This window comes from Manis javanica, chromosome 12, assembly GCF_040802235.1.
Source record: "Manis javanica isolate MJ-LG chromosome 12, MJ_LKY, whole genome shotgun sequence".
In the NCBI taxonomy this organism is placed as follows: domain Eukaryota; kingdom Metazoa; phylum Chordata; class Mammalia; order Pholidota; family Manidae; genus Manis; species Manis javanica.
In genome coordinates this window covers 111,141,888-111,168,757 of record NC_133167.1, presented here as the reverse complement: position 1 = coordinate 111,168,757, position 26,870 = coordinate 111,141,888, and the positions used below count along the sequence as shown (strand labels likewise).

Below are 26,870 nucleotides of genomic sequence, written 5' to 3'. Positions count from 1 at the left end.
CAAACCCAGACAAAGAACATGCTGTGAAACTCACATAACCGGATGACTTGACATGACACAATAAGGACATAAAAAACATATCTAGTTCACAGTTGGTTGATTCATTGAGAAAGTACATTCAATAACTATTAACCAATGATCGTTTCACTGCTCGTTGTAACCTAATAAAGATGCAGGGGCACACTGACTCAGTGCTTAGTCTCCAAAGGAAGTCTAAGCCCTCTGCACTAAACTTCATTCTGACTTTGTTTCTCATTTTCGAGGGCCACGACTGCAACAAGTGTGGAGGTGGGGAGTCATTGAGCGGAAAGAGGCAGAGGGAGAGCTGGGGTGGCCGACTGAGACAGGAAGGGTCCTTGAGAAATGAGGGCTAATGGAGAAGGTGGAGGAGTGCCTTGGTCCCAGGGACCTGTAAAGACAAGAAGAGAGAGTAACTTAGGTGAGAAGTAGTGAGTTCAGGGAAAATAGACAAAATAAGATTAGCAGCAGATGGTCAGAGTATACAGAATAGGAAGCAGGGGTGAGGTGTGGGTGGGGGTTAATTACAACAGGAATAGATTGGAAGAATTCATTAGTGTTGCCTTAATTTCTTTTTTAAATTTACTGTGTAAATTATGAGGTGTCAATAATTTTCCACTCTTTATATTGAGATTGTTCTTTGGAGTTTAGTAAATAGTTTTACATTATTTCAGTGTGCACTTGGCAAGGATATTGACAATTCATTTTGTATTACACTCAGAATCTTGTTTGGCCAGTTTGTCTAATGAAGATTTTCTTTACTCTGTATTTGCTCTTTAACTTAAGTGAGCTATGAACAAAAGTTTCCAACTAAGCATATGCTCCCTTTATTCTCTCTGCAAATGTTCAGGGATGGGATGCATTGTACCTGTAATCATGTTTCAGCTAGGCCAGTCTGTTCAGCACACTGAAGACAGTAGAATACTAGGACCAGAGGAGGGCATGGAATCTGTGGGCTGCCCTTAAGGGCTGACAGTGATGATGGGATGAAGGGGAGTAGTCCACTTTCAGAATGGGTATTTGACAGAGTTGGGACAGGAGAGAGTGCAGAGCCCAAAGGCAGAAAAGCCAGGCAGGGACAGTCTCCCATTAATTTTAGCTAGAAACAGAATTAAGCGGAACCCAGCAGCACAACACCCAGTATCCTGAATGTCTCAGGGTGATGTGGGTGGGTCTCCCTGCTGGCATAATGGGTGGCTATGTGGACTGTAGTATCTCTAAAGATCCCTGGACCCATGTGTGGAGGATGGAGCAAGCAGTACCCTGTGGGCCTTTGCTGGACTTATTTGTTCTCCAGGTGTGATGGCTATTGAACTGGTGCCAGGTAAACACTGCTTTCACCTCATACACCCTCTGAAACACAATGATCACACACACTTGTCTTCCAGTTCCAATGCCCTTTTATCACATGCAAACCATTAAAGACATACACTCCAAATGAATACACACAAAACCTGTAATACATGTATATGTTCTGACAGTCACACATGGACCTTCCACACTGACCATATCCTGTCAGATGTCCTAATGACCTAAGTCACACAAAAACCAAAGAAACACACCTGTATGCATACACATATATAATCACCGTATGCCCTCTGACCTCACAAAATTGCTGACAGTCATTCAAGGGAAACTTGGCTGTGCCTGCATATGCTTTGATAATTTGCTATCTCACTTTGGCATCAACATGGAAACCCAGGGCTGAGAAGAAGAGTTAGGCACATGTCATAGGAACAAAATGTGTGGTTTCCATCAGGACCCAGCAGAGTTCATCCTTACAATGCAGCATGGTAAAAGAGACAGGTGAAGACAAAGGATCTGCATGTAGGTGTCTGATAAAAACTCTATGAAAACTTTAATTAGGAAGGTATAAATAATAAAGCCAGGTTCCCATGAGAAAGCATTAAGATTTTAATGTGATTTAAAATTGTCAGTTGAGAATTTTGTTTGAACAGTGATGTTTTCAAAATTCTAATTTAAGTATTTTATAAGTTCAAAGTAGAGATAAATAACTCTTTGGTTTGGAATATTTCGGGGTGTCATTCCCACTCATCCAACACTAAATTCAATGATGTCCTTTTCCCCTACATATATGTATAACACTAAAATTATACATAGCAGTAATAGTAGTATAACTCCATTCGGTTACCTGGACCCGATACCAGTGTGTATAAATATGTGGGAAGGTGTCTTCCCACACATACTTATACCAAGCAATTCTCAAACAGCACCTGAGTGTTGGAGAACACAGTTCTGATGCTATTTGCCCGAGACAGCACCAGATTCCCCAGGTTAAGGACTCCAACCTTCAAGACTGTCCTCCATGCCCCACTCCAGATGCTGGTCACAAGCCCAAGGCAGTTCCCTGTGTCCTACCAGCTACAGAATGGAGGGTTCTCACGACCTCCCCTTTAGGTTCGATTAATTTGCTAGAGCAGCTCACAGAACTCAGGACAACATCTGTTTACCAGTTTAATAATACAATGAAGGATACAAGTTAATGGCCAGATGAAGAGACATAGGACAAGGTCCCAAATAAAGGAGCTTCTATCCTTGTGGAGCTTGGGATGTGGTTTGGTGGCACTGTTGTGCCCAACGTCGCGAATCCCAGAAGACCACCAAGGAGCCAACACCAATGCAAAAGCAATGAGCCTTTATTCAAGCTAGCTCAAGCTCAATTTCTCATCTACACCAACACAGTGGCAAGATGCCAGAGAAAGAGAGCGAGTTTCAATACTACAAAGGTTTTCTGGGGTTCTAGGGCAGTTGGTGGGGTGATGGTCATGGCTCTGACTGATTGACTGGATCTAGGGGTAGTTGGTGGGGTGATAGGTCATGGCTCTGGTCAATTGGCAGGGTCTAAGGGTGGTGGGTGAGCTCTTTGCTGACTGGAGAGGAAATACCAAGCTCCAATTGGGTGAAATAGGATCCGGGTTCCAATTGGCTGAAATAGAACCTGGGAGCTTGCCCTTTCATTTCCCCCCTTTCTCTGGATCCTAAGAAGGGACCCAATCATGGGTCTAATAAGGTTTTGCAGTTGTAAGGAGATAAAGGCTGATACTGTTGTCTTAGCACATTTAGCTGAACTGTATTAATTCTATCTTTAATAACAGTTATCAGTTTATTGAGGATACATGGTCTAAAGGTAACAAGATTACTAGGGGCTTGTATTGAGCACGGAGGACTATCAGTTGGACGGCCCCCACGTGGTCTCTGAGAATCTGGACCAGCCTGTTGATGATACAGGGCCCAAGGGTTAGTAAAAGGAGTAGGATGGCAAGGGGTCCTTGAATATTAAAGATAATTTCCTGCCTTGATTTCTCTCTGGGACACTGGCGCCTTGGTTCAGGCGCACATCAAAAGACTGTGTGCCCAGCTTCTAAGGTGGGCTGAGATATTGTCTATTTGCTAAAGAAACCTGCCTTTTACTATGCCATCTACATCTGGGTCTGCATGCGAAGTCAGTTGCTCAGCTTGCAAAATTACCTAGTCAGATCTGGAGGAGGGAAGACAGCACATAGGCCTTTCAGTATGCTAAAGTGAATCTTATACACAATTACAAATGATTAGCATAATAAAACATGTGCTACTCTTCTTTACCTGGGAAACATTAACTGATCTCACTGAAGAATGATTCTAGAGCTTAATGTTCAACATAGTTTTAGTAGAGGGGGGGAGGGGTTCCAGCATGTAGTTACGTTGCTCTGATTGCAAATATCCTGCCTTGCTTTCTCCAGAGGCTCTCACCTTATTCTGTCTAACACTGGTCCCTGTCTCATTCTCCCCTCTACAGATGGAGACCCTAGCTGCTGCTAGGGAAAAGGGGCGATGACCACTCTGGCTGCTTCGTGCTGAGAGGCGGTGAAGTAAAGGGTGCAGCTATGTCTCCATCACTGGTCAGTTGAGATGGCCTCAGAAGGTTGGCACTTCTATTCTGGGTTTCATTTCTATTACTATTTGCAGTTTTACGGATTCTAGGCAAGATAAAACAAATTGTGTTATTAGGTTAAGTAGCAACATCTGGAGTTGGATTTTCTATTCTAGAAGGACAAACTTGATGAGATTAAGAATGCATGGCTGAATATGAGAACTAGAAATATGAAGACTCTAACTGAGAATCATAGTCAGGTATTATGGGGAAACTAGAATTCTGGATATTAGGATTTAGTATAGATAAGACAGCATTATTGAAACAACACTTTTCTCTAAAATCACCCTTATTTTTATTAGAATTAGCCGGATTAAGAAAACAATTAAGAGTTGGCTTGGTTATTTGCCTAACTGCAGCAAGAAGAGCAATTGATAACATGGGATCTTTTAAACGTGCCTTGCTGGAACTTTTTGTAAGGAATTTCAGATTGAACTTTTAAAGGCTTCTTGAGGCCAGACAGCCAAGCCAGACTTGCCATCAGGTTTTGCCTGCAGTACCTGTAGATTTGGGTGAATTCCTCCCTTCTTGAGGTTCCTGTGCCTGCCAGGAAGTGACCTTCCTTACTCACCTGGTAAGGCTGCTGGGAACTCTGTAAGCAAGGTACCAGGCCAGTTCTTCCAAGGGGCTTTGTTGGCTTTATAAAGTCAACCTTAGTTCCTTAAAGCTGTTCATATCTGAGTTTATGCACGTGTCTCTCAGGTATGACATTCCAGTCAAAGCCTTGGTAGTATAACATATGTTTTTAATTGGTCCTCTTACAAGGAAAGCAGGTTCTTATTGAACTTATGCAAATAAACATACTGCCATGAAACATAAAAATACTGAAAGCTTTTAAATTCTTGAGGGGTCAGGTAGAGAGAAAGATAAATGTTTCAATTCTGCTTCTAAAGGTATTGTCATTCATGAAACTGTTGTCAGCTTAAGAAAAAAAGCTTGAAACACTTTATCAGCAACATCTGAAACAAAAAGTCACAAAACCATCTTCCTTAGTTCACTTAATCCTATGTAGCCAATACCTGTTCTGCTGAAATCTAGTTCTTTACTAGTGTAGGAGTAATGAAACAGTGACTATACATGGCAAAAGACTTACAAATGACAATGGTTAAAGATCTGATGAGAGCTTACTGCAAGACAGTAGACATAAGGAAATTCGGATATTTCTGTAACAAAGAAACATTCAGTATCAAAGTTTAGCATCATTCCCTTTGACAGTGCTTTCCACGTAATTAAGCAGGTAAGTATATATCAGATAAATAAGACAAATTAGTCAAATACTTTCTCCAATGAAAAAAAAAAATTCCTCTGACATGTTCCAGGGGCCCTCTGGAAAATATCAGAGTTAACTAGAGGTAAAAGTACCTTTTTGAATTTGATTTTGGGAAGTTGTCAGAAGAAAGTTTATTTGGCACTTGCTTAAATAGTATTATAGGTTGCTATGAAGCAATACTTATCTATTTAACCAGAATGACAAAATACCTCAAAGGCAAATGAAGAAGTTTACACAGTTGTTAGCAAACTTTACCTTTTAGTCTTTTTAATATTAAGATGTCATTTTCTTAAATACTGAGACAACTCATTGAGACTTTAAGCATGGGAAACTTCTTTGATAAAACAATTAGAAAGCCTTTTGCAATCTTTCATCATTAAGGGCAGACTAACAGTTTAAGAAAACTCTTTTTAACTGAAAACAAAATTCTAATTTTGCTGTGTACTTGATACTGAGACTCATTTGCTTTAATTTTATATAGCATGACCATATTAAATTCTTCCAAAACTTTCTACAACCTTCTTCTTCTTATATTTAGAGTTCTCCCTCTAAATAAACAGCTGTACTTTAGAACAAAGTTACTTTCTATTATCAAAAGACACATTCTTTAGCATGCAGAAATGTTTTCTGTATTATTTTAAGTAGTTTTAATTAGAACTTAAAACCATTAGGTACCTTACTTTCTAGTGAACACTGAGAGGCAGACTATTGTAAACTGTTACACTAGCATTCTTTAGATTGACAAATTTATGAACATTTTATAATTTCTGTAACTATGAGCTTTGTAGCACAATCTCTCACTAAACATAAAGTATATCAACTTAGCAAAACTTTAAGATTTTAGGTTACTACAAAGATTCTCAGGCTGCAGGTAGGTATACACACTCTAACACACAATTTAAGAGGTGTTCACTTGCCACACTCATTTAGTTCACTCATTCGTAACAACTATGCTAGATTACTTACAAGACCTTTACTGAATATTAGACAAAGCCACGCCTTTAAGCATTTTATTCTTAAAAGATTTAGCAGATAACATCGACTTAAATGACCTTAGGTAAACTTAGGCAGCTGATAACTACAATGACATGCCCGCCTCAGGCAAACCAAAATTAGCATTAATGCTTAACATTTTTTTATCAAATTTTCTGGAAGTTTTAGAATGCCCAATTTTCACAAGCGCTTGTCTTTAAATCAATTTCATTAATACCATCCAGAGTTAGAAAGATATTTTCATTTACACACTTAGACACACAAACATACAGACTGAGACATAATGATAAGGTTCCCTCTGGTAGCCATCCGACATTGAAAACTGGCTACTCACTAGAACAAAAAGTCTGCCACCGACCCTTCTGGACTTCCACACTGAGGTTGTTAGCTCTTCCCCTGGTATCTTTAACCTGTAAGAGAGTGGTTGGATTATATGTTCCCTCCGGCAGCCAGCCAACGTTAAAGGACGGCCTCTCGGAGGTGCAGAAAACATGAAATTTTCCCTTCCTGATGTCCATGCTCAAATTGTGAGCTCTCTCCCTAATGTCTGAGAAAAATGGTCTGTCATGAGAGACAAGGGGGTCGTCTGCATCTGTCCCATTTCTTCTGTCAACAAGACTAAGACAAACACGACAAACAACAAATAGGCACCTACAGAAAAGAATCTGCCGCAGCTGCGGAGGCAAAACTGAAAGCTGAGGGCCTGTTGTACTGCAGCGGCAGCCGACTTTACTCACAGATGAGGACCTCGTCCTCCAGACGGGAGCAAGGGACGTCTCCCAAGACCCCTGGTCGGTGACCCACCAGCGCGTCCGCCTAAGTCAATGCCAACCCAGATACAGATTGGAGCTCCTGCAGGCTTATACAGGCTTGTTCACGAACAAAAACAGTGAGACACAGATAAAGACAGAGTGAGACACAGGTAGACAAGGACAGACAGATAACTGAGTGCATTCACCAGGCAGCACAGGGCCCTCCGGGTCAGGAGTCCTGGGGGTCTCTGGGATCCCGGATGAGCCCCCAAATGTTGTGCCCAAAGTCACGAATCCCAGAAGACCACCAAGGAGCCAACACCGATGCAAAAGCAAAAAGCCTTTATTCAAGCTAGCTCGAGCTCAATCTCTCATCTACACCAATGCAGTGGCAAGATGCCAGAGAAAGAAAGCAAGTTTCAATACAACAAAGGTTTTATGGGGTTCTAGGGCAGTTGGTGGGGTGATGGTCATGGCTCTGGCTGATTGGCTGGATCTAGGGGCAGTTGGTGGGGTGATAGGTTGTGGCTCTGGTCAACTGGCAGGGTCTAAGGGTGGTGGGTGAGCGCTTTGCTGACTGGAGAGGAGAGACGAAGCTCCGATTGGGTGAAATAGGATCCAGGTCCCAATTGGCTTAAATAGAATCTGGGAGCTTGCCCTTTCAGCATGTGGAGGCATTCTTGTTCCCCAAGCATAGAAGCTCTGACAAAGAAGCGGGACCCAACCAAGCAGAGCTGAGAGAGCAAAAAGCTCTTCCAGGGGTTTTTGTAAGGGCTTCATTGCCTGGTCCTGAGTGACTAAATTATTGGCCATTAGTTGATTAAACATCCACCCCCTGCCCTTGGGTGGGGGGTGTCCAAAAGCATCTCTTTAACATGACAAAAGACCAGTTTCACCATTAAGACTGCAGTGTTTTAAGGAACTGTAGATGAAGACCAATTATACCTTGGAAACATATTTATTTGGTCATATGAGTGACCAAGTATGTATTTCTTGCGATTCATTATATCACACAGGGTAAAACACTTCCATTTCTGCTATGACTGATTAGCTTTTGTTGGACCAATCGGTTAACAGCAATAAGCCTTAAGAAAATTCACAAAGCAATTGGTTAAAGGCCCTGGGGTGGAGCCTATTTACACAGGACTTGTTGACATAGTCTGTCACAGAGGGGAAGCCCAATTATATGATTATTACCTCCACACTGCATTTTTTTTCTGAAGCCTTTGAAAATTAACTCCATGGGAGGTTAGTCACAGAAGAAATAAATAGCCTTCTGGACTGAGGAGAAGTAAGCTGGAAATTTGTCCAGGCAAAGCATTGGTGTTTCTGCTTCCAGGTGTTAGTAGAGACAAGACAGAAACAGAAAATAGAAGATTCATCAAAAAAATTTTTTTGTTTTTTTTTTTAATTAAAAGAATTGTGGAACTAGAGACTGTAAGAACTAACATTACAAAAAAGGATGAGTCCTCATCAGGAAAGTTGAGATCTTATTTCCACATCTGGGGAAACAGTGAAAACCACTTAAAAAAGATACAACAGGGAATAAAAACAAGCAGATGGATATCAGGATACATGGTCTGGTATGGGCTGATTGAAATGTAGAATCTCCAATACTAGGCTGCTTTTCCCTATATGTTATTAGTTGAGGACAAGGCAACAATGTCAGTGTACTATATTCTGTTTGTGGTACTTTGAAAGATGCCTGCAATAAATTTATACTGACCTGAAAGGCATGAAAGTCAGAGTAACTGACATCACAGCTGCAACCCAGGCTGTTCCTGAATGGAGAAAGTGCTATGTCTACACTCCATCTGCCTGAGAGAACAGTCAACCTCTCTGGGTAAAAAAAACATCAACCTCCGACTCTACCGTATTTATAGACAATGTCTGACATAAAAAGAGAGTTATCTTGTCAAAGCACTAAAGTTGATAGGAAAATAAAGACATGAACATACACATATCTTTATATTGGAGTTGGAAAGAACTTTGTAACAATAATTATTATATATCATACACAAAGTTATAAGAAACATGAAGAAAATGGGAACTTCAATAGTGCTGGGTTGGGGAAGTATGGTCTGTACATGACATTAGTGGATGAGTTTAACATTTTAAGCAGAGAAAACAAAATGAGTTTGAAATTACAGCAACAATACAAATTTTTCGAACAAAAGCACAGGAATAAAGTGGGCGATTGAGAAGGGCATTCCATACTCCCTTATGAAAACATGAACTAAAAAGATTATAAGCATCTCTTTTCTCAGTTTTGCTACTTGTGAAACAGGGATATTAGTTATGTTCTAGTGAACACCAAGAACAAGGCCTTCTCTTCTTATCCCAGCAGATAAGAAGCTCAAACTTTTCCTCTCCTAGCCTTCTGCATTTGCATATGGCAGGGGCTGGGACTTGTCTCATTCCCAGTTGGTGATTTGTGGATTCATGACTGTTGTAATCAGAGAATATAGGCAAGATCAGATTTTCTTGGATTTTTTTCTGCTCTCTCATTGTCAAGTGTTTTCTGCCTGTCCCTAGGAGGGCCAGTGCTCTGTCATTACATATATTAATCTTAGCAGATGAGGCACTCTGGGAGTGGGGATACTCCAAATATCCTCAGTCTTTATGTCCTAGTTCTTGTTGAACAAAGCCCTTTGACAAATTCATTGTTTTCCTCCTAGGAATGATTATTTTCCACTTATGTCTTGTTATGGCAATAACTCAACAGTGAATTCCCTTCTGCATACCAAGCATGGTGCTAAGTTGAACGACACTGCAGTTTATAGATCTTCGATTTCTCTTCTGCAGTTCACTTATTTAGAGGATAAAGTCAGTTGATTACACTGATCATAGACATGTATTTTTCCTGACACATGGTTTCTCCATTTTGTTTAACAGAGCTGTGTCTGCCACATTCATTCCCTTTAAAGTTTGAGTCCTCCCAGGTCATATACTATATCAGTCCACTCTATAAAGGTTTTGTCATATAGATGACCTATATAGATTGTCTGCACTTCGAGTTTGGTTTAAGTAACAAGGATAAATAAAGATTCTTCTACATTAACTATATAGTTTTTCTTCAGTGTGCGAGTCCTCAAGAGTGTTTATAGTTTGAGGCTACATGTGGTGAATCTTCCACATTTATTATCTTTATACCATGTGTTTTCCCATGTTGTCTGAGGTTAAAATACTTACTGAAGGCTTTCCCACATACATAACATTTATAAGGCTTCTCTCCAGTGTGAATTCTCTTATGGAGTCTAAAGTTATAATTCCTATTGAAGGCTTTACCACATATATTGCATTCATATGGTTTTTCTCCAGTGTGAGTTCTCTCATGGCGCCTAAGGACAGAAGAATGGTTGAAGGCCTTCCCACATAGATGGCATTCATATGGTTTCTCCCCAGTGTGAGTTCTTTCATGTCGTTTAAGGACAGAAGAATCAGTGAATGCTTTCCAACACAGGTGACATTCATATGGCTTCTCTCCAGTGTGAGTTCTCTCATGTCGTCGAAGAACAGAAGATTCAGTAAAGGCTTTTCCACATAGATGACATCCATATGGTTTTTCTCCAGTGTGGGTTCTCTCATGTTTTCTAAGGTGAGAACAGTGAGTGAAGGCCTTCCCACATACATGACATTCATAAGGTTTCTCTCCATTGTGAGTTCTCTCATGTTGTCTAAGGTAAGAAGTTTTACTGAATGTCTTACCACATACATGGCATACATATGGTTTCTCTCCAAAGTGAGTTCTTTCATGTTTTCTAAGGTCCGAACAATGAATGAAGACTTTTCCACACAGAAGACATCCATGTGGCTTTTCTCTAGTGTGAATCATCTCATGTCGCCTAAGGTTGTAACTTTTACTGAAGGCTTTCCCACACAGATGACACGTATATGATTTCTCTCCAGTGTGAATCCTCTCATGTTTTCTAAGATCAGAACAGTGAGTGAAAGCCTTCCCACATAGACAACACTCATGTGGTTTCACTCCAGTGTGAATCATCTCATGTCGTCTAAGGTTAGAGTTTTTACTGAACGGTTTCCCACATACATGGCATTCTAATGTTTTTTCTTCAGTTAGAGTATCATTGGTTTGTCTAAGGGCAGAGTTCTGAATATAGGCATTCCCACGATGATATTCATGTGATTTACTTCTAGCATGAATGTGCTTATGTAGACTAAAGGATGACAAGTAACTGGTGTCTTTTCTAAATTCTTGGCTGATATAGGGTTTCCTTCTCATTGGAGGTATTACATATTGAGTCAATGTTAAGATTTTAGTAAAATTTTCTCCCAAATCATTATATTCAAAAAGATCCTCTTGATTGTGAGATTTCTGTTTTGAAAGAAAATGAGAGACTTACAAGTTTGCTCACATTTACTCATTCCTTCATTTATTTCTCTACATATAAATTCTAGAGTAATCATTCAGTGATAGACTCCAGCTAAAGGATTCATATGTTAGTTACATGAAATATTACTCTCTAGCAGCATAGAGTTTCCTTTTGTAGAATCCCAACTGCAGAGATAAGTGATTCACTTTTAAGACATGATTATGTTACAAAGATTAGGCACATTGCCATAATCATGCAACTGGATGTTTATAATACCACAGGTTGTGGTTTTGACTTCAGGTTCCCTAAAACCAAATTAACTGAAACTTTCCACAATGAGAGCCTTTCCCCCCAACTTTAATTACAGTCAGGTAATCATGCCAAATACCTAACTTATTCAGTCCCCAGGCCTTCACTTGGTAAAACAGGTTCACATCCATGAAGCTTACCATTACGCTGAATAAGGATGTGTCCTTCCTGCAGATGTCTTGCATGGATATAATTTCTAGTTTTTTAAGATCATCTTCCCTATCTGAAATGAATGGAAAAAAATAAATAGCTATAGAATGGCATTTGGGGAATTAAAATGTTGAAGAGATCTAATGCCCATTTGAGTATGTATCAAATATTGACATAGGACTAAAGAATATTATAGAAAGTAGAAGAAACACATTAAAGGACATCAACAATTGACATTTTCAGGATGAAATATGAGAAAAATAAAATGAGGTTGCTAACTGAGGAGATAAAGAGGGAAAATTTTTTATAGAATAGGACCAAGGGACATTTTGTGAAATTTTAACTCTAATAAATACATGACTATTATCTTCTCTAAAGCCAAAGACAATGACAGAAAAACACGTGAATAGAAATTGATACCTTCAAAGATAAATGACAGCATCTGAAGTACTTTTGCCTATGACACTGTCTACATTAGAACTTAGGTATCTGCTTTTGATCCTTCTTAGGGCCTACTCACTGACTAGGCTCTGCTTGAAGCTCACCTTGGCTGTGGCTTTGTAGAAAACCAATCCCTTCTCTTGAAAGTTGCTCTTCTTGATCCAAATGGGAACTCACATCTGATCTATAGAGTTGTTTGCCTGTTTACAGAAAAAGATAAATGCATTTTGAGTTCTGTGCCTCTAACAGTACACAATTATCAACGTAGGGCTGACTAATGAGGAAGAGTAAGATAACCTCTAAAGGTCAGCACAGGGAAGAGGACATAGAAAACATGGATGTTCCTTCACCAGCAAAAGGACAGCTCCTGAATTTGTTCCCAAAGACATTAAGGACCTGTCAATGATGATGCCCATGTCCAAGTTAAGGGACAGACTACAGAATCTTCGACACTTTGATTTAATGAGTGCAATATAATGAGTCGTAAGAAATATGGTACTTGGTCATTCATGTGATCAAATATGTATTTCCCAGGTATGGTCTGCTTCCACAGCTTCTGAAAACACTGCAGTCTTAAAGGTGAAATGGGTATTCTGTAACGTTAATGAGAGACTTTTGGACCCCACCCAAGCACAGGGGCTGAATGCCAAATCAGCCAATGGCCAATAATTTAGTCACTTATGACTATGCAATGAGGCCCCCACAAAAATACCTGAGAGGAGCTTTTTGCTCTCTCTCTGCTCTACTCAGTTGGATCCTACTTCTTGGTCAGAGAGAGCTTCTATGCTTGAGGAACTAGAGTGCCTCCACATGCCACCAAACCAGGCTCCAAGCTCTATGAGGATAGAAGCTCCTTTATTTGGGACCTTGCCCTATGTCTCTCTTCATCTGGCTCTTAACTTGTATCCTTTAAGGTATACTTTATTAAACTGGTAAACCTAAGTGTTTTCCTGAGTTCTGTGAGCCATTCTAGCAAACTAATTGAACCTAAAATGGAGGTCTTGGGTAGCCAGTAGGTCAGCAGCATAGGTTCTAACTTCCTGGAGCTTGAGACCAGCATCTGGAGTGGGGAAGTAGAGGGTAGTCTTGTAGGATGGAGTTCTTAACCTGGGGAATCTGGTGCTGTTTCTGGGCAGATAAAATCAGAACTGATTTGAGTTCTCCGACACCCTGCTGGACTTTGAGAATTGCTTGGTGTTAGTATATGTGGGAAGACCCCCTCCCACATTCCTAAACACGTTGGAATCAGGTCCAGGAACTTGAATGGAGTTATACTACTATTAATGCTGTGTATAATATTTTTTATATGTGTGTGTGTGTGTGTGTAGGGAAAACACCATTGCATTTGGTGTCAGAGGAGTGGGACTCTAGTGATAATATAAATTTTCATACTGTTTAAAAATTATATCCAGAAAGAATCTAATAAATATAACTTTCACCAGAAAATTCTAGGTTCCATATGGAAAACTGTGTGTGTTGTTTTTAATAGTGTAGTGTGATCTAACCACAATACCTGAAGCAAAAAAATTACTTAAAAAAAATTACCAAGTCAAAAACATAAGTTTCCATCACTGTTTGAGCATAGGAGATTAAGTAGCAAGACAGACATGAAATTGTGTCAGGAAGATTACAGTCTAGTGGGATGACAAATGAAATATAAGAAAAAAATAGAACTGCCATAAGGCATTTGGGAGATTTATGATAGAATCGACACAAATTGGAGTGAGAAATGGGAAAGCTTTCCTACATAGTTGCTGAGTGAATGAATGAATATATACATATGTAATAAAAAGGAGACTCACCAATTGAAACCAGATGACTGATGTTCTCCAGCATCACATCTCTAAATAGTTTTCTCTGGGACATGTCCAGCAGGGTCCACTCTTCTTGGCTGAAGTCTACAGCCACATCCTCAAAGGTCACTGATTCCTAAAACATGATGGTACAGGCAACAGCACTAACTAAGAGGTGGCTGAGTGTACAGAAAGCTTGTAGTAAAACTTTTTCCCACCAATTTGAAGTCCATGGACTCATCACAAGGATGCAGTATCCTTGATCTGCCACTCTGTAACCAAACTATGGTTAGATTTTTTTCCTTTATGACCTCAGTCCCCTCATCAATGAAATGGTTTAATAACCTGTTATGAGTTCTGAAAGATCCAATGAGGAAATGTGTAAAGTATTACCTATTTGGCAAACATTTCTGTGATATGAGTTATAAGAAATATATTTTTGATTATTCCGATGACCAAATATATATTTCCCAGGCATATTCAGTCTTCACGCACAGTTCTAGCAAACACTTCAGAGCCTTCAGGTGAAATGGGTGTCTTGTCAAGTTAATGAGACTTCTAAACCCCACCCAAGGGCAGGGCTAGAGGTTGAATCAGCCAATAGCCAGTGATTTAGTCAATCATGACTATGCAGTGAAGCCCTCACAAAACCCCCATGAGAAGATGCTCTCTCTCTCTTGGATCCTTCTTCTCTGTTGGAGCCTCCATGCTTGGGGAACCAGAAAGCCGTGCAACCAGGCCAGGCCCCAATGTCTGTGAGGAAAGAAGCTCCTTTATTGGTAACCTTGCCCTATGTCTCTCTTCATCTGACTGTTAACTTCTATCCTTTACACTATGTTTCATTTAACTGGTAAAAGTGCTTTTCCTGGGTTCTGCTAGCTACTATGGCACATTAATCGAACCTAAGGGGGAAGTTGTTGGAACCTCCGATCTGTAGCACAGGGAACTGCCTGGGGCTTCTGACCAGCATCTGGAGTAGGGTACAGAGGGCAGTCTTGTAGGACTCCTAGAACCCTTAACCTGGGTAATCTGGTCTCTGGGCAGGTAGCATCAGAATTGAGTTCTCAGACACCTTGGTGTTCAAGAATCGCTTGGTGTTGTGCATGGGAAGACTCCCTTACACACACACACACACACACACACTCTGTAACTGGGTAGTTCAGGAACCCAAAAGGAGTTACTGTACCATGATAAAAAAATTTCTTAAACACTGCTTAAAGGTTTATTATGCATTAAATGGCATAGAATATTGAAGCAATGTTCAGAATTCTGCAAACTGAACAGAATTCATACAGGAATATGATCCACAGTGTGGCCTTTCATCTTTACACAGCTGAGGTGTTCATTATAAAGCACAGGACAAATTGTTCAGCAGACAAGCGAGGTACCCAAGGACTTCCTTACTAAAGGGCAGAATAATTCTGACCCTTCCTCTGGTCTGAGGCCTCCTTTTCCCAATTTTCTGGAGCCTCCAAATATCAGTCATCACTGACTCTTTTGTTTCTTCGTCTCATCTCTGTTCAAGTACACCTAAAGCTACCTGGCTGGTCTGGCCTCGTTAGATCATCAGACATTTCCCCAGAGCCTTGTTTAACTCTACGTCCTATGCTCTGATTTGCAGCCCAAGTTAAGGAAACAATACTCCCTATACATTGTTTACTCTTATAAAATTTGAACAAAAGGGGAAATTACAAAGACAGAAAGTTTATCATTTGGGAATCAGAAAATAATGAGAATTTTACTTTAGTTCTGTAGAAGTTTTCAAAAAGTAGAAATATATTCTATCAGAACTTTAGAGGGTTAAAATCAGAAAAAAATGGATGAATCCCCATGGCCTTGTCTGGCATAAGCATCAATCATTTCCCATGAGCACTAAACAGCAGTTCTCCCAGCACCTCTAATGGCAGAGTAACTGAGCTCATGGGAAGAGACATCTGTCTCCCTACTGGGCTATTATGTTTTGCTCCTTACTCATCTTTATCACCACCTCTCACTGCAGTCCTAAACCCATTACAGTCAATAAAATGGTAAATCAGTAGGGGTTTTTTTTGGCAAACTATGCCAACTATGGAATGGATGTGAAAAAGAAAAACTTTCTCATCTCTTCTGTCTATACTAGCACTAAAGGATGCTGGAATATCTTAGTATGATGCTGAGGAGATCACTTGATGAATCACTGACTCAACATGACCATTCCAGAGTTCTGGGAATACTTAGGTGAAGCTCAGATCCTTGAAAAGATCCTGACTGCACTTAGAACATGAATGTCTATTGCAGAGATATTTGCATACACAGGCAATGCAATTTCAGTAGAAAGAGTAATTCCCTACTCACATGCAATTCCATTGTGACTAGCTCAGCTGGCAACTGTCTCCTAGGTTTTCACTCACACATGATCCAAGCCACAGGAGAGAGGCTGAGGAAGGAGAAAGATGCTATGAGACTCCAGTTGCCCACAATCTCCAGAACACCCAATCCTTAACTTGAAAGTAGCCCCAAATATCCAACCAACAGATATATCCTATATGCTCTAAGAGAAACAGGGGAGAGAGCTCCCCTCTACCAGTGTCAAAAGTTAAGAAGTATGACTTGTTGCTTGAAAAGAAGATACAAATACCCTCAATTTAGAGAGAAGAATGTGAAAAACATTCATTTTAGTATGCAAAATAACCCATGGAGTTCAGAAGTATCCAGTTCCCTTCTGATCCCAAACCACAGGGCTCCCTGACTCATGCCATGTGTCTCCACCTCCAGAAATCAACATGGAATTTCACAGGTTTAAGTATTAGGTTGTGCATAGTTTTTCCAATCCAATCTGTTTGTGGTGTGTCTATCCATTCCTACTCTCCCCTGCATTTGGCCCTCTGGAAAAACCTTAAGTCAATTTGCCACATCTACATAGGGTTTCCAGCAATAACATCCCCACAGCACTGACTTTTAGGTTTTTTTCTGCATTAATATAGACATGAACCTAGATAATTAAGAATAAATTTTATATTCAGTGACATTTCATTTGGAGGCAACAATGGCACCCATCTTGCTAATTTATCCCTTATTTTCTCATGCATAAAGCAAGAGCATGAGTATGTGTGTTACAGTACTGCTATCATGTCCAACAATCCTCATAAGGTAGTAAGCTCGGAAATTACAGAATAAAATGACTTAGGAGCAAATTTAGTTGTTCCATATATTTTAGAAAAGTGGTAGCTGAAATCCTGTCTTTTATCATTAGCTGCAACTTTCATGAATGCATTATGTGTGTGTCTCTGTGAGAGCATTTATAAACTGCAATTCCTTCCCCCCAAATCATTAATAGTTAAATGTATTTCATGGAGAAATGATGACAGTGAGTAATAAATACAAGGTTTAACTCACCCATTTGTACCTGATGTTAACAAAAGAAATACTTGTATTAAATCTAACTCTGTACTTGGAAATTTACATGTGTTTGCTTACTCATTTCTGAAAGTAATTCTGTTGACTACGGTTCACATATTAACTTAATAAATGACATGATCAGAAGTTTACACAAGCATAACAATGCATTGAAGCACACAGCATAAAGTGACACAGCTAAAATTTGAATTTTCTTCTTCCTGCCTCCTAATGTCAAAGTCTTTTAAGAGTTACACTTCATACTTACATTTTTACTGGTAACAGTACCTCTAACATTAATAATCAGAGGCCCCACACTGTTTTTGGAATATATTCTCTTTGTATTTTCAAAAAATGTAATCTTTTGCCCATGGTTTCTACCACACAGGTACCACTGCCTTGAGTTCCTAGACATCAATCTTCGACTATCATTTTTATTGCTCCGTTTAATTCCCTTACTCATTTCAATAGATACTTACCAACACTAACATTATTTATGTCCTTCAGAGTATTTATCACATCTGATCAAGAACTCAAAAGAAGGTGACTCCATACCTGCCTGTTCCATGATTAAAATGTGTTATCTCCTACCAGCAGCCTCTCCCTCTCGTCAAAATGCATCCTCTCATTTAAACACATCTCCTCCAAGCTGAAAGTTAAACATCCTCTGAACTTGAACTCCCTCTGCCTGTCTCCCTCCCTCAGACCCCATTTTCTATCAGAAAGAGCTTACAAGCTTAGGGAACAAGGAATCTTCCATGTGCCATTGAGCCAGACCCAAAGCTCCAGGATGATGGAAGCTCCTCTATTTGGGATCAGAATTGAGTTCTCAGACACCTTGGTGTTCAAGAATCGCTTGGTGCTGTGCATGGGAAGACTCCCTTACACACACACACACACACACACACACACTCAGGAACTGGGTAGTTCAGGAACCCAAAAGGAGGCAACAATGGCACCCATCTTGCTAATTTATCCCTTATTTTCTCATGCATAAAGAAAGAGCATGAGTATGTGTGTTACAGTACTGCTATCATGTCCAACAATCCTCATAAGGTAGTAAGCTTTCCCTATGTCTCTCTTTAAATGGCTGTTAACTTGTATCTTTTACAGTATCTTTCTTTAAACTGGTAAATGCTGTTTTTGAGTTCTGTAAGACCCTCTAGCACATTAATCGAACCTCTAATCTGCCTGGGGCTTGTGACTAGCATCTGGAGTTGGGGGTGGAGGGCAGTCTTGCAGGATGGAGCCCTTAACCTGGGGAATCTGTTGCTGTCTCCTGGCAGACAGCATCAGAACTGAGTGAGAATTGCTTGGCATCATGCATGGGGAGACCCACTTCCATACACACACACCTTGGAATTGGTTCTGAGAACCAAAAAGGAGTTATACTGCTGTGTAATACTATTGCTGTATGTAGGAAAGAGACACAAGCTCTTTCTCTCCTGTTCCTGCCTTTATAATCCACTTGTAAGCTGGAGCTCACATCCCACTCGCCATTTGACTTACTAACATCACCAGTGATATCTGCATGAGTAAGTTTAATGTTTGTGCCTCAGGCTTTTATTTGGGACTAAATAATTGTTACATGCTTTTTCCTAGGGAAACTTTTCCTTATGTTCCTAGGGGACATACTTTTTCCTAGGTTTCTCTGATATCTCAGTCTACTAATGGAATGCCAACTTATCTCCTCATTCCAATTCATTATCACTTGCCAAGAACTCCTGAAACAATACTGTGGGAAGATTTTAGGACTCCACCCTATGACTTCAACTTTCTTCATGAAAGTACACTGCCCTGGTATGCTCACACATTTATTTAGTTGCTTTAAATTCTTCCATTACATTTTCCAAATTGAAAGTGACAAAAGTCCTGTGTGAATTCCATTTCTGAGCTCTCATCTGTTTTCAGACTTGAAATGTATCTCAGGACATTGCCTCTCACTCCCCCAAATGTCATTCTGTACCTAGCCTTTAACTTTCTTAATGTCTTCACCAGACATCTAAGGTTTGGCATTCTGTAAGGTCTCTCAACACTGAAACACAATTTAGCATTGCTTATTTAGCACATACTTACGTCCTTCAATTTCAGTTTAAATGTCAATTTCTCAGATTCCATCACTGAACTCCTACCACAATGAATGCTTCCCTTCACAAAAACCCATTTACAAACTGAAGGTCTAACCCTCCTGGTGAAAATGATCTCTAGTATTCATCAGAACATAGATGGCAAATCCAATGGAGCCAAATATTTGAGGATGCTGGCACAGCATTCCAGAATTCAGAGCTTCTTTCTCTCTCAGAAAACACATCATTTTGATGTTGAACTCTCTTTTAAAGTAGTTGATAACTTCATCAATGTCATGCTTCAAACGATGAATCTGGTTAACTCTGTTTCCAAGCCAGATAAACCTATAAAGATATGCCTCTTCAAGGAAATATTTTCCTTCTCATTAGGCTAATAAAGTAGATGAAATTAAGGGCATTATCTCTTTGTAATAATACAACTCCTTTCAGGTTCCCAGACCCAAAACCATTTCTAAGTCTACAGTTCACTGGTGTTAAATACACTCACAATGTTGTGCATCCATCTCTACCATCCATCTCTGGAACTCTTTTCATCTTATAAAACTTAAACTTTGTACCCATTAAACACTAACTCCCCATTCCTCCTTCCCCTCTGCCCCTGACAACCATAATTGTAATTTCTGTGTCAAATAGGCATTTTTAAAATGTTAAAAAAGAAATTTAAAATTTTAAAGTATCAAGATGTTTCTTTATAGAAAGATATGTTATTTCTGAAGAAAAATCAAGCAATACATTTTCATTTTGGGTATATGCATTTGATTCCATAAGAATATTTGATATATTTTTAAAATTTATACTCTTCTGAAAGTAAAAAAATTGTTTTCATTATCAATTCTTGTTTTCATGTATCTCTGATGTTGTCTTATGTCTACACAACCTATCTCCTGCAACATTCTTGAGGGAAGTAAAATTCTCCTTTTGTCATAAAGGAATATATGAGGCAAAATTATACCAGGGGGTCAAATTATAACAATGAATAAAACAGGAAGATCAGCTGCTGTTGTGGAGTTAAAAGTCTAGTTTAGAGGATACTAAAGAAACAACTAGGATACATGTACTGAAGTATGTGGAGGGAAAGCACTCTTGAAATACCCCTGTAATTTATCTGAGACCTTAAAATTTAAGCTGGAAAAAAACCTTAGAAAGTTTTGCATAGTTGGAATTATCCAACTAAATGAACCAATGTAGCGTCCCAGATACACTGCAGAACCTGCTCTGCCACAGGAAGCAAATACACTGGAAGGCAGCCGAATGAAAGGGTGAACTGGAGAGGGTTGATGGCCCAGAGATCTCAGGGCATTAAGATCACTGGAACTGGGCTGGTTATCTTCTAAAGCTGGTGGAATCCACTGGAGAATTGAAAGCAAGAGAGTGACAGGAATAAATTCGTGAATAAATTCGTGTTTGCAAATGAGCCTTTTGATGAAGAATGGAGTGAAGTGATGAAGAAGGTTGATTAATTTTGAGAATTGGTTGTATGGCATAGGGTGTAGTTAGTGAAACTGGTGTGGGAGGTGGAGGGATATGAGAGAAAAAGAAAAGGAAGTACAATCAAAATAATTATCATTGTAATATCTCAGGTATTGTCAAGCATACACAGTCAGACTTAGTGCTAAAGGCTGGGTATGTCACTAAGACTTCATTTCCTTCTCTTAGTGCATTTGAAATCTAATCTAGAAGGAAATAAATATCAAGTGCAATGCTGTGTTACTATATAAACCTACAGACAAGTTAGCAAAGAAATTTTATATTTGGTTTGGGCACAATGAAAAGAAGGTCTTCTTGATGTCTGTTCAATTTACTTAAAAAATTTCAGAAGGAAATTGAACTAGGAAGTATCCTGGAAATCAGTGCTGGATAATTAGAGGTTGAGAGAGAGAAAAGGTAAGAAAGTTCCATGTGGTGGAAAGAGCACTTTCTGATAAATCAAATACACTGATGATTAATTGCAATCAACTGTACTGAGGGAGAGGAAGAGGTTTGTACCAAGAATTGCTCCAAATTTAAAGCCTCTGCTTGAAAGTTAGGGTCAAGGTGTTTTGACATTTCAAATTTTCATGAGTAAAACCAGTATTAATACAAGTTAAAAGAAGAAAAGATTAAATAAGTGATTGAAGATTTGACAGAAAAAAATTTTTGAGTGAAATTAAGGAATTAAAAAGGACTTGTAAGAAAATAACACTGATAATTAAAACAGACCACCTATTCATTAAAAGCAATCATTTATAAGAAAAAATTGGAAAAAGTCTATCTATTCTCATTAATTTTTATGTGTAGGATGAATTGATTAAATTCCAAGAAAATGTTTAAAATATTCACTCACAAATAAGAATAATCTGATTAGCAATTTTTAATATAGAAATGGTATATTACGGTGTATCTCTAAAATGGATTCGTTACAGTTCTGTTAATATGTTAAGGCACTCATACAACACTGTGCACAGGAATTTTTTGCAATAATGAAAGGGATAATTGGATACTAGAGAGCATATTCCTTTCATATATTGATTTTTTTTTTTCTACACACTTCCTAACTTCAAATGAGTGGATACTTGGGGCCATGTGTTTTTTTCTTTGGTATCATTAATATAAAATTACATGAGCAACATTGTGGTTACTAGATTCCCCTCATTATCAAGTCCCCACCCCATACCCCATTACAGTCGCCGTCCATCAGTGTAGTAAGATGCTATAGAGTCACTGCTTGTCTTCTCTTGCTATACTGCCTTCCCCATGCACCTCCCTATGTTATGTGTGCTAATCATAATGCCCCTTATTTCTCTCTCCCTCCCTTCCCACCCACCCCAACCTCCAGTCCCTTTCCCTTTGGCAACCGTTAGTCTATTCTTGGGTTCTGTGAGTCTTCTGCTGTTTTGTTCCTTCAGTTTTTGTTTTGTTCTTATGCTCCACAGATGAGTGAAATCATCTGGTACTTGTCTTTCTCCACCTGGCATATTTCACTGACCATGAGACCCTCTCGCTCCATCCATGTTGTTGCAAATGGTAGGATTTCTTTTCTTCTTATGGCTGAATGATCATATATTAATTTTTGATATACAAAAAAATTAGATCACCTCAGGAGACCCTTGGAAAAATAGTTCATCTTTAAAAATAATTGAAAACCTTTAAAATTCATGAGAAATGGGGGAATAATTGCTGTTATTCAAGAAAATCTCAGTGAATGTATTTAGCAGTAAACAAAGCAGTTCCATTACAAGTAAGGCTGAGAAGAGGGGGCTGGCCAGGACTGATGCCATTCACCAATGCAAAGAATGCCTGAAAAGAGAGGTATCCATAGAATAGCAAGAAAAGAGAGGAAAGGAGATGAAATAAAGAAGTGGAGTCAGAGAATTAGAACTGCAGCTATTCACAGAAGATAGTATTCCAACTGCAGAAAATAGGACAGTCCATTTTAACTATAATACCTAATAAGAATACTTTAAAAGTGTTCAATAAACTGAAATCTTGATATTTCATTAATATTCCTGATAAACTGAAATCAGTATTTTCTGTTTGGTAACAATAATTTATAAATTAAGCAAACACACACAAAAAAGTCTTGACCTAAAACAGAAAAATATTATGACTCCTGTTTGAAATAAATTTCAGAGCCATGTAGAGAAATTCTAAAACTTTCTGATAACATAACAATGACACAAATAAAGCCTGTTGAATCAAATATTTATATTAGAGGACATGGTGATATAAAACTCTCAGTGACAGCAGAGATTTGGTGCAACCCAAATTAAAAAGTCATGTGGAGTATTCCACATAGAAAAAAATGAGAATTATCCTAAAAGACAATTTTTTCTCAGTTTAGTTTAGATTTGGGGTGAGGATATAGCTGAAATATTTGTGAAAAGAAATTGAAGAAGGCCAATTACATCTGAACACATCTGAAACTTTCTAATTAAATAAAATAGTTCAAACAGTATTAAAACATATTAGTACTGAATGGAACATAATACTTTAAAATATAAAATAGGTGACACCTTCAAAAGGAAAAAAGCAAAGGGCATGAAGAAAGGATTTTGGTTTCAGAACATAAACATCCTAAGACCAAAGTGTATGTTATCAAACCATAAAATATAAAATAGCATCTAAATACATATCAAAAAGGAGTCAAGTAGTAATATTAATTTTACATAGGCATGTTTTTGAAGAATAAAATTTATTCAGTCTCTTAAGTTATTAGTGAAATGGAAATAAAAACAAGGAGTTTTCCTGTAATGCAAACCAACAAATACACACACACACACACACTTGAGTGCTGGTTAATGTAGGGGGGAAATCTCATGTGCTGATGGTAGAGGAGGATTTCTCTGCAGATCAGGGGGGATTTTGCCAGAGTTTATTACAATATGAAATGCATCATCTCCTGTCCCAGTATTCAAACGCCAACTTACCCAAAGTTGAGCAACTCTGCAGAGAAGGTGATTCTTTACGAATCCATGAACACCAAGGTTTCCTTCGGACTGATGTGCTGTGAACAATTTAAAAACCTTTCTGTTAGACATGTAGGTTGATCCCATTTTTAACCAATTACAGAATAAAAAATACACTAATCATGTGGATAGAATGCTGCCTTACTTTGTTATGGTTACCAGTTTATAATCTCTCCATTCTATTGCAAATCATTAATATTTTTAGGCCAATTACAGTTTCACTTTAAGCCTCAAATGCATTGTACAATCAAGTAGAACAAATTTCCCTTTATTGATTTTTTTTCCCCAGGATTTTTAAGGTATTCCTGACATCAATTCACTAATGTGTGTAGTTTCTTTAATGTTGGTATAGAAAGAGCTCACAGTACATCCAGATCTGGTCCCTACATACTCCCTATGGGCAAACCTCATAGCCACCACGTTGCCCAATTCTCCTCTATGTCTCATGTATGGGAATGAGGCATTTCTCATCATTATCCTCCAAATGGGGCCACCTCACAAGTCCCATGTTCCTGGCTTACAGTAAAATGGACTTGGTATGAAGATGGGGGAGTACTGAGGGAAGGCTGTGGGTGAATGAGAAAATGTGTTAGGCAGCATACTTCAGAGTCAGAAATTGGCATGTCCTAAAAATAGCATTTCAGGAAGGATAGGACAGAACTATTAACATATGACTTCTTCCAGAGAATGAGCCATTCCTGACTTATCTTCCTTCTCTATGAGCATCTTTCTCAGCAAGATCAGTCTTGAGAAGTCACTCATCAGTGTTGAGAATGTGCCTTTCATGTCTCTGAATAGCTTAACCACTTCCTTTGCCTCAAAACACACAGGAGAGTAATTCAATACATGAAAAAGATGGTCCTCCTGAACTATTGGAAAAAAGGGACCATTAGCTTCTACATGGAGATGAAAAGGTGGGTCTGTCTGCCATTTCCTTCCTACCACCCTTCTATCCTGTTTAAGCCCACATGCCACAAGTGAGTTATGGGAAAGAGTTGGTGTGACCCTCCCCTTCCAGTGACAATACTCAAAGTGTCTTCTACTACCTGCTGAGCACAGGAACACCATGCAGAGCTCTTCTTTTTCTCCTGTTCCTGAACTTCCCTAACTCTCTCCCATTCCTTAACACACAAACCACATTGTTTTTACTCTAAGCTCTCATCTCAGAGCCAAGTGCCACCTCTTCAAGGAGAGATACCTTTGTTGTTTCATAGTTTAAAAATTCTCGGTCTTGGCCTTTCCCTATCCAGCTCTCTTGTGACTCTGCGTGTTTGTTTTGGGGGAGGCAGAATTGTGAACAAGCCAGGCCAGTAGAGATTATTCATCACTGGCCTCACAGGAATGGATTGGCTTGGACTGGACAGTGGCAAGGCTTGTACTTCTCATCCATGCCACCCAAGATTCCAGACCATACTTCATTTTCTGCAAGAGCAACTTCTCTTTGTAGTTTTTACTCATACTGACTAAAAGCATTTAACTTCTTTTTTCCAAAGCCCTACCCATATACATCAGAAACTGTAACATTAAGAAGACCTAAGTACTGGGAATGAAAACCAGAAAAGGTCAGCTATGGAAGTAGTTCTGAGTAATATATTCATCACGAACAAATGAATTGTTAGAACAAAGTTCCAGGAGTATTCCTTCAATATATTATTTTTAAAAACGACAAAAGGAATTTGAAATTACCATAGTATTTAGTTGGAAACTACATCACAGATCATTAGAATAAAAGCTCACATAAGAAAGGAAGCTGCTGAGTATCAGATTACCTATTTGAACTTGATATAGATTGTGAAGACAAAAATCACCAATAACCCTACCAAGTGAACAATAAAACAGTGTAAAATTATTTACTAAGCACCAAAGAGGTTTCAGTATATAATAAAGACAGGAATAGCACCGAGGCCTCATAACTGAATGTGAGTCAGTTCATTTAAAAAGGAAAGTAACTTGGATATTTAAAAGAGAATCTAATAAATTTACAATCTACACTTCTATTGCCCCAACTGCTACTATTGGTCAGTGTCACCTCACTTATTCTGTCCTTGTGCATCTCCCTGTTCAACCTCTCATCAATTTTCTTCTGGCCCACTGTTTCTTGCAGGGTCACTGTCTTTTTCACTCGCACTGCGTTTCCCAGTCCTTTGTACACACCTACTTCCCATCCTCTATTTTGCCCTTTTTAAAGCCCTCACTCTCCCGTACTCCTTCGGTCTCCTATTCTGTCCCTTTTAGCTTTCTCCCCTGGCACAACGCGACATCCACAGGGAAGGAAGTAAAACTGCCCTCTGCCTTGCATAAGCACGGCTTCCAGCGGGATGTCGGGAACGCAACGCACTCACTCTGGCAGGTGCAGCCAGGGAGTAGGATTTGGAACAGACGAACACAGGGTGTCCCGGGCCAGGCCCGGTCCCCTACCCGCCGGCTCTCCGGGGCTGCCCTGACGCGGGGCCCGAAGGGCAGGTCCTAGGAACTGCAGGACGAGGAAAACGAGGGGGTCTCTGGACTGGGGTCTGCAGAATCCCAGGGCCGGGGAGGGTGCGACGTCCTGCTGGGGACCTGACGCGGGGCAGCCGAGCTAGACACGGCGAAGAGAGGAAAGGCAGAGAGGTCGGGAGAGGCCTCGGAACGGTTTTGCCCGGAAACAGGCGGGTTCGGACAGTGAGGCTCAGCGATCGCCAGCCTGACCGTCTCAGGGGGACGCTGAGCTCCTCGCGGGCAGAATGGGAAGGTGGGGGGCCCAGGACGTTCGCAGGGCGGCCGGGGGCCCGAGGTAGCGGACCGGGCCGGGAGGGGACCGCGGAGAGCGGGACTGAACATCAAAGGCCAGGAGCGTACTCACCACAGGGGAACCCTCGTTCCTGGAAGCCCGCTTCCGGCTCAGCAGGAAATTACGCACGCGGTCGGGGCCTTAGGGAGTGGCGGAGGCAGACGGGGACGTGGTCCGCAGAGGCGGTACTAACGCAGGGGCG

At 39.7% G+C, this 26,870-nt stretch overlaps 1 protein-coding gene across 7 annotated transcripts; it reads right to left on the bottom strand.

Moving 5' to 3' along the window:
* Window positions 1-26,870, bottom strand: ZNF596 (zinc finger protein 596). Of its 7 annotated transcripts, XR_012124080.1 has the most exons (9): window positions 26,741-26,865; window positions 23,860-23,936; window positions 16,326-16,407; window positions 14,001-14,127; window positions 12,303-12,398; window positions 11,748-11,830; window positions 6,547-11,300; window positions 5,043-5,112; window positions 2,660-3,995 (listed from the first exon to the last, which is right to left on the bottom strand). XR_012124080.1 is itself a non-coding variant. In XM_073219259.1 (7 exons), the coding sequence occupies exons 3-7, from the start codon at window positions 16,335-16,337 to the stop codon at window positions 371-373; spliced, it is 357 nt and encodes a 118-aa protein (XP_073075360.1). In that variant the 5' UTR covers window positions 16,338-16,407; window positions 23,860-23,936; window positions 26,741-26,870; the 3' UTR covers window positions 1-370. The 7 variants fall into 7 exon arrangements, 3 of the variants coding, with proteins under 3 accessions (XP_073075360.1, XP_073075357.1, XP_073075358.1); XR_012124078.1 differs by having other exon boundaries at window positions 5,043-11,300; XR_012124081.1 differs by lacking the exon at window positions 5,043-5,112.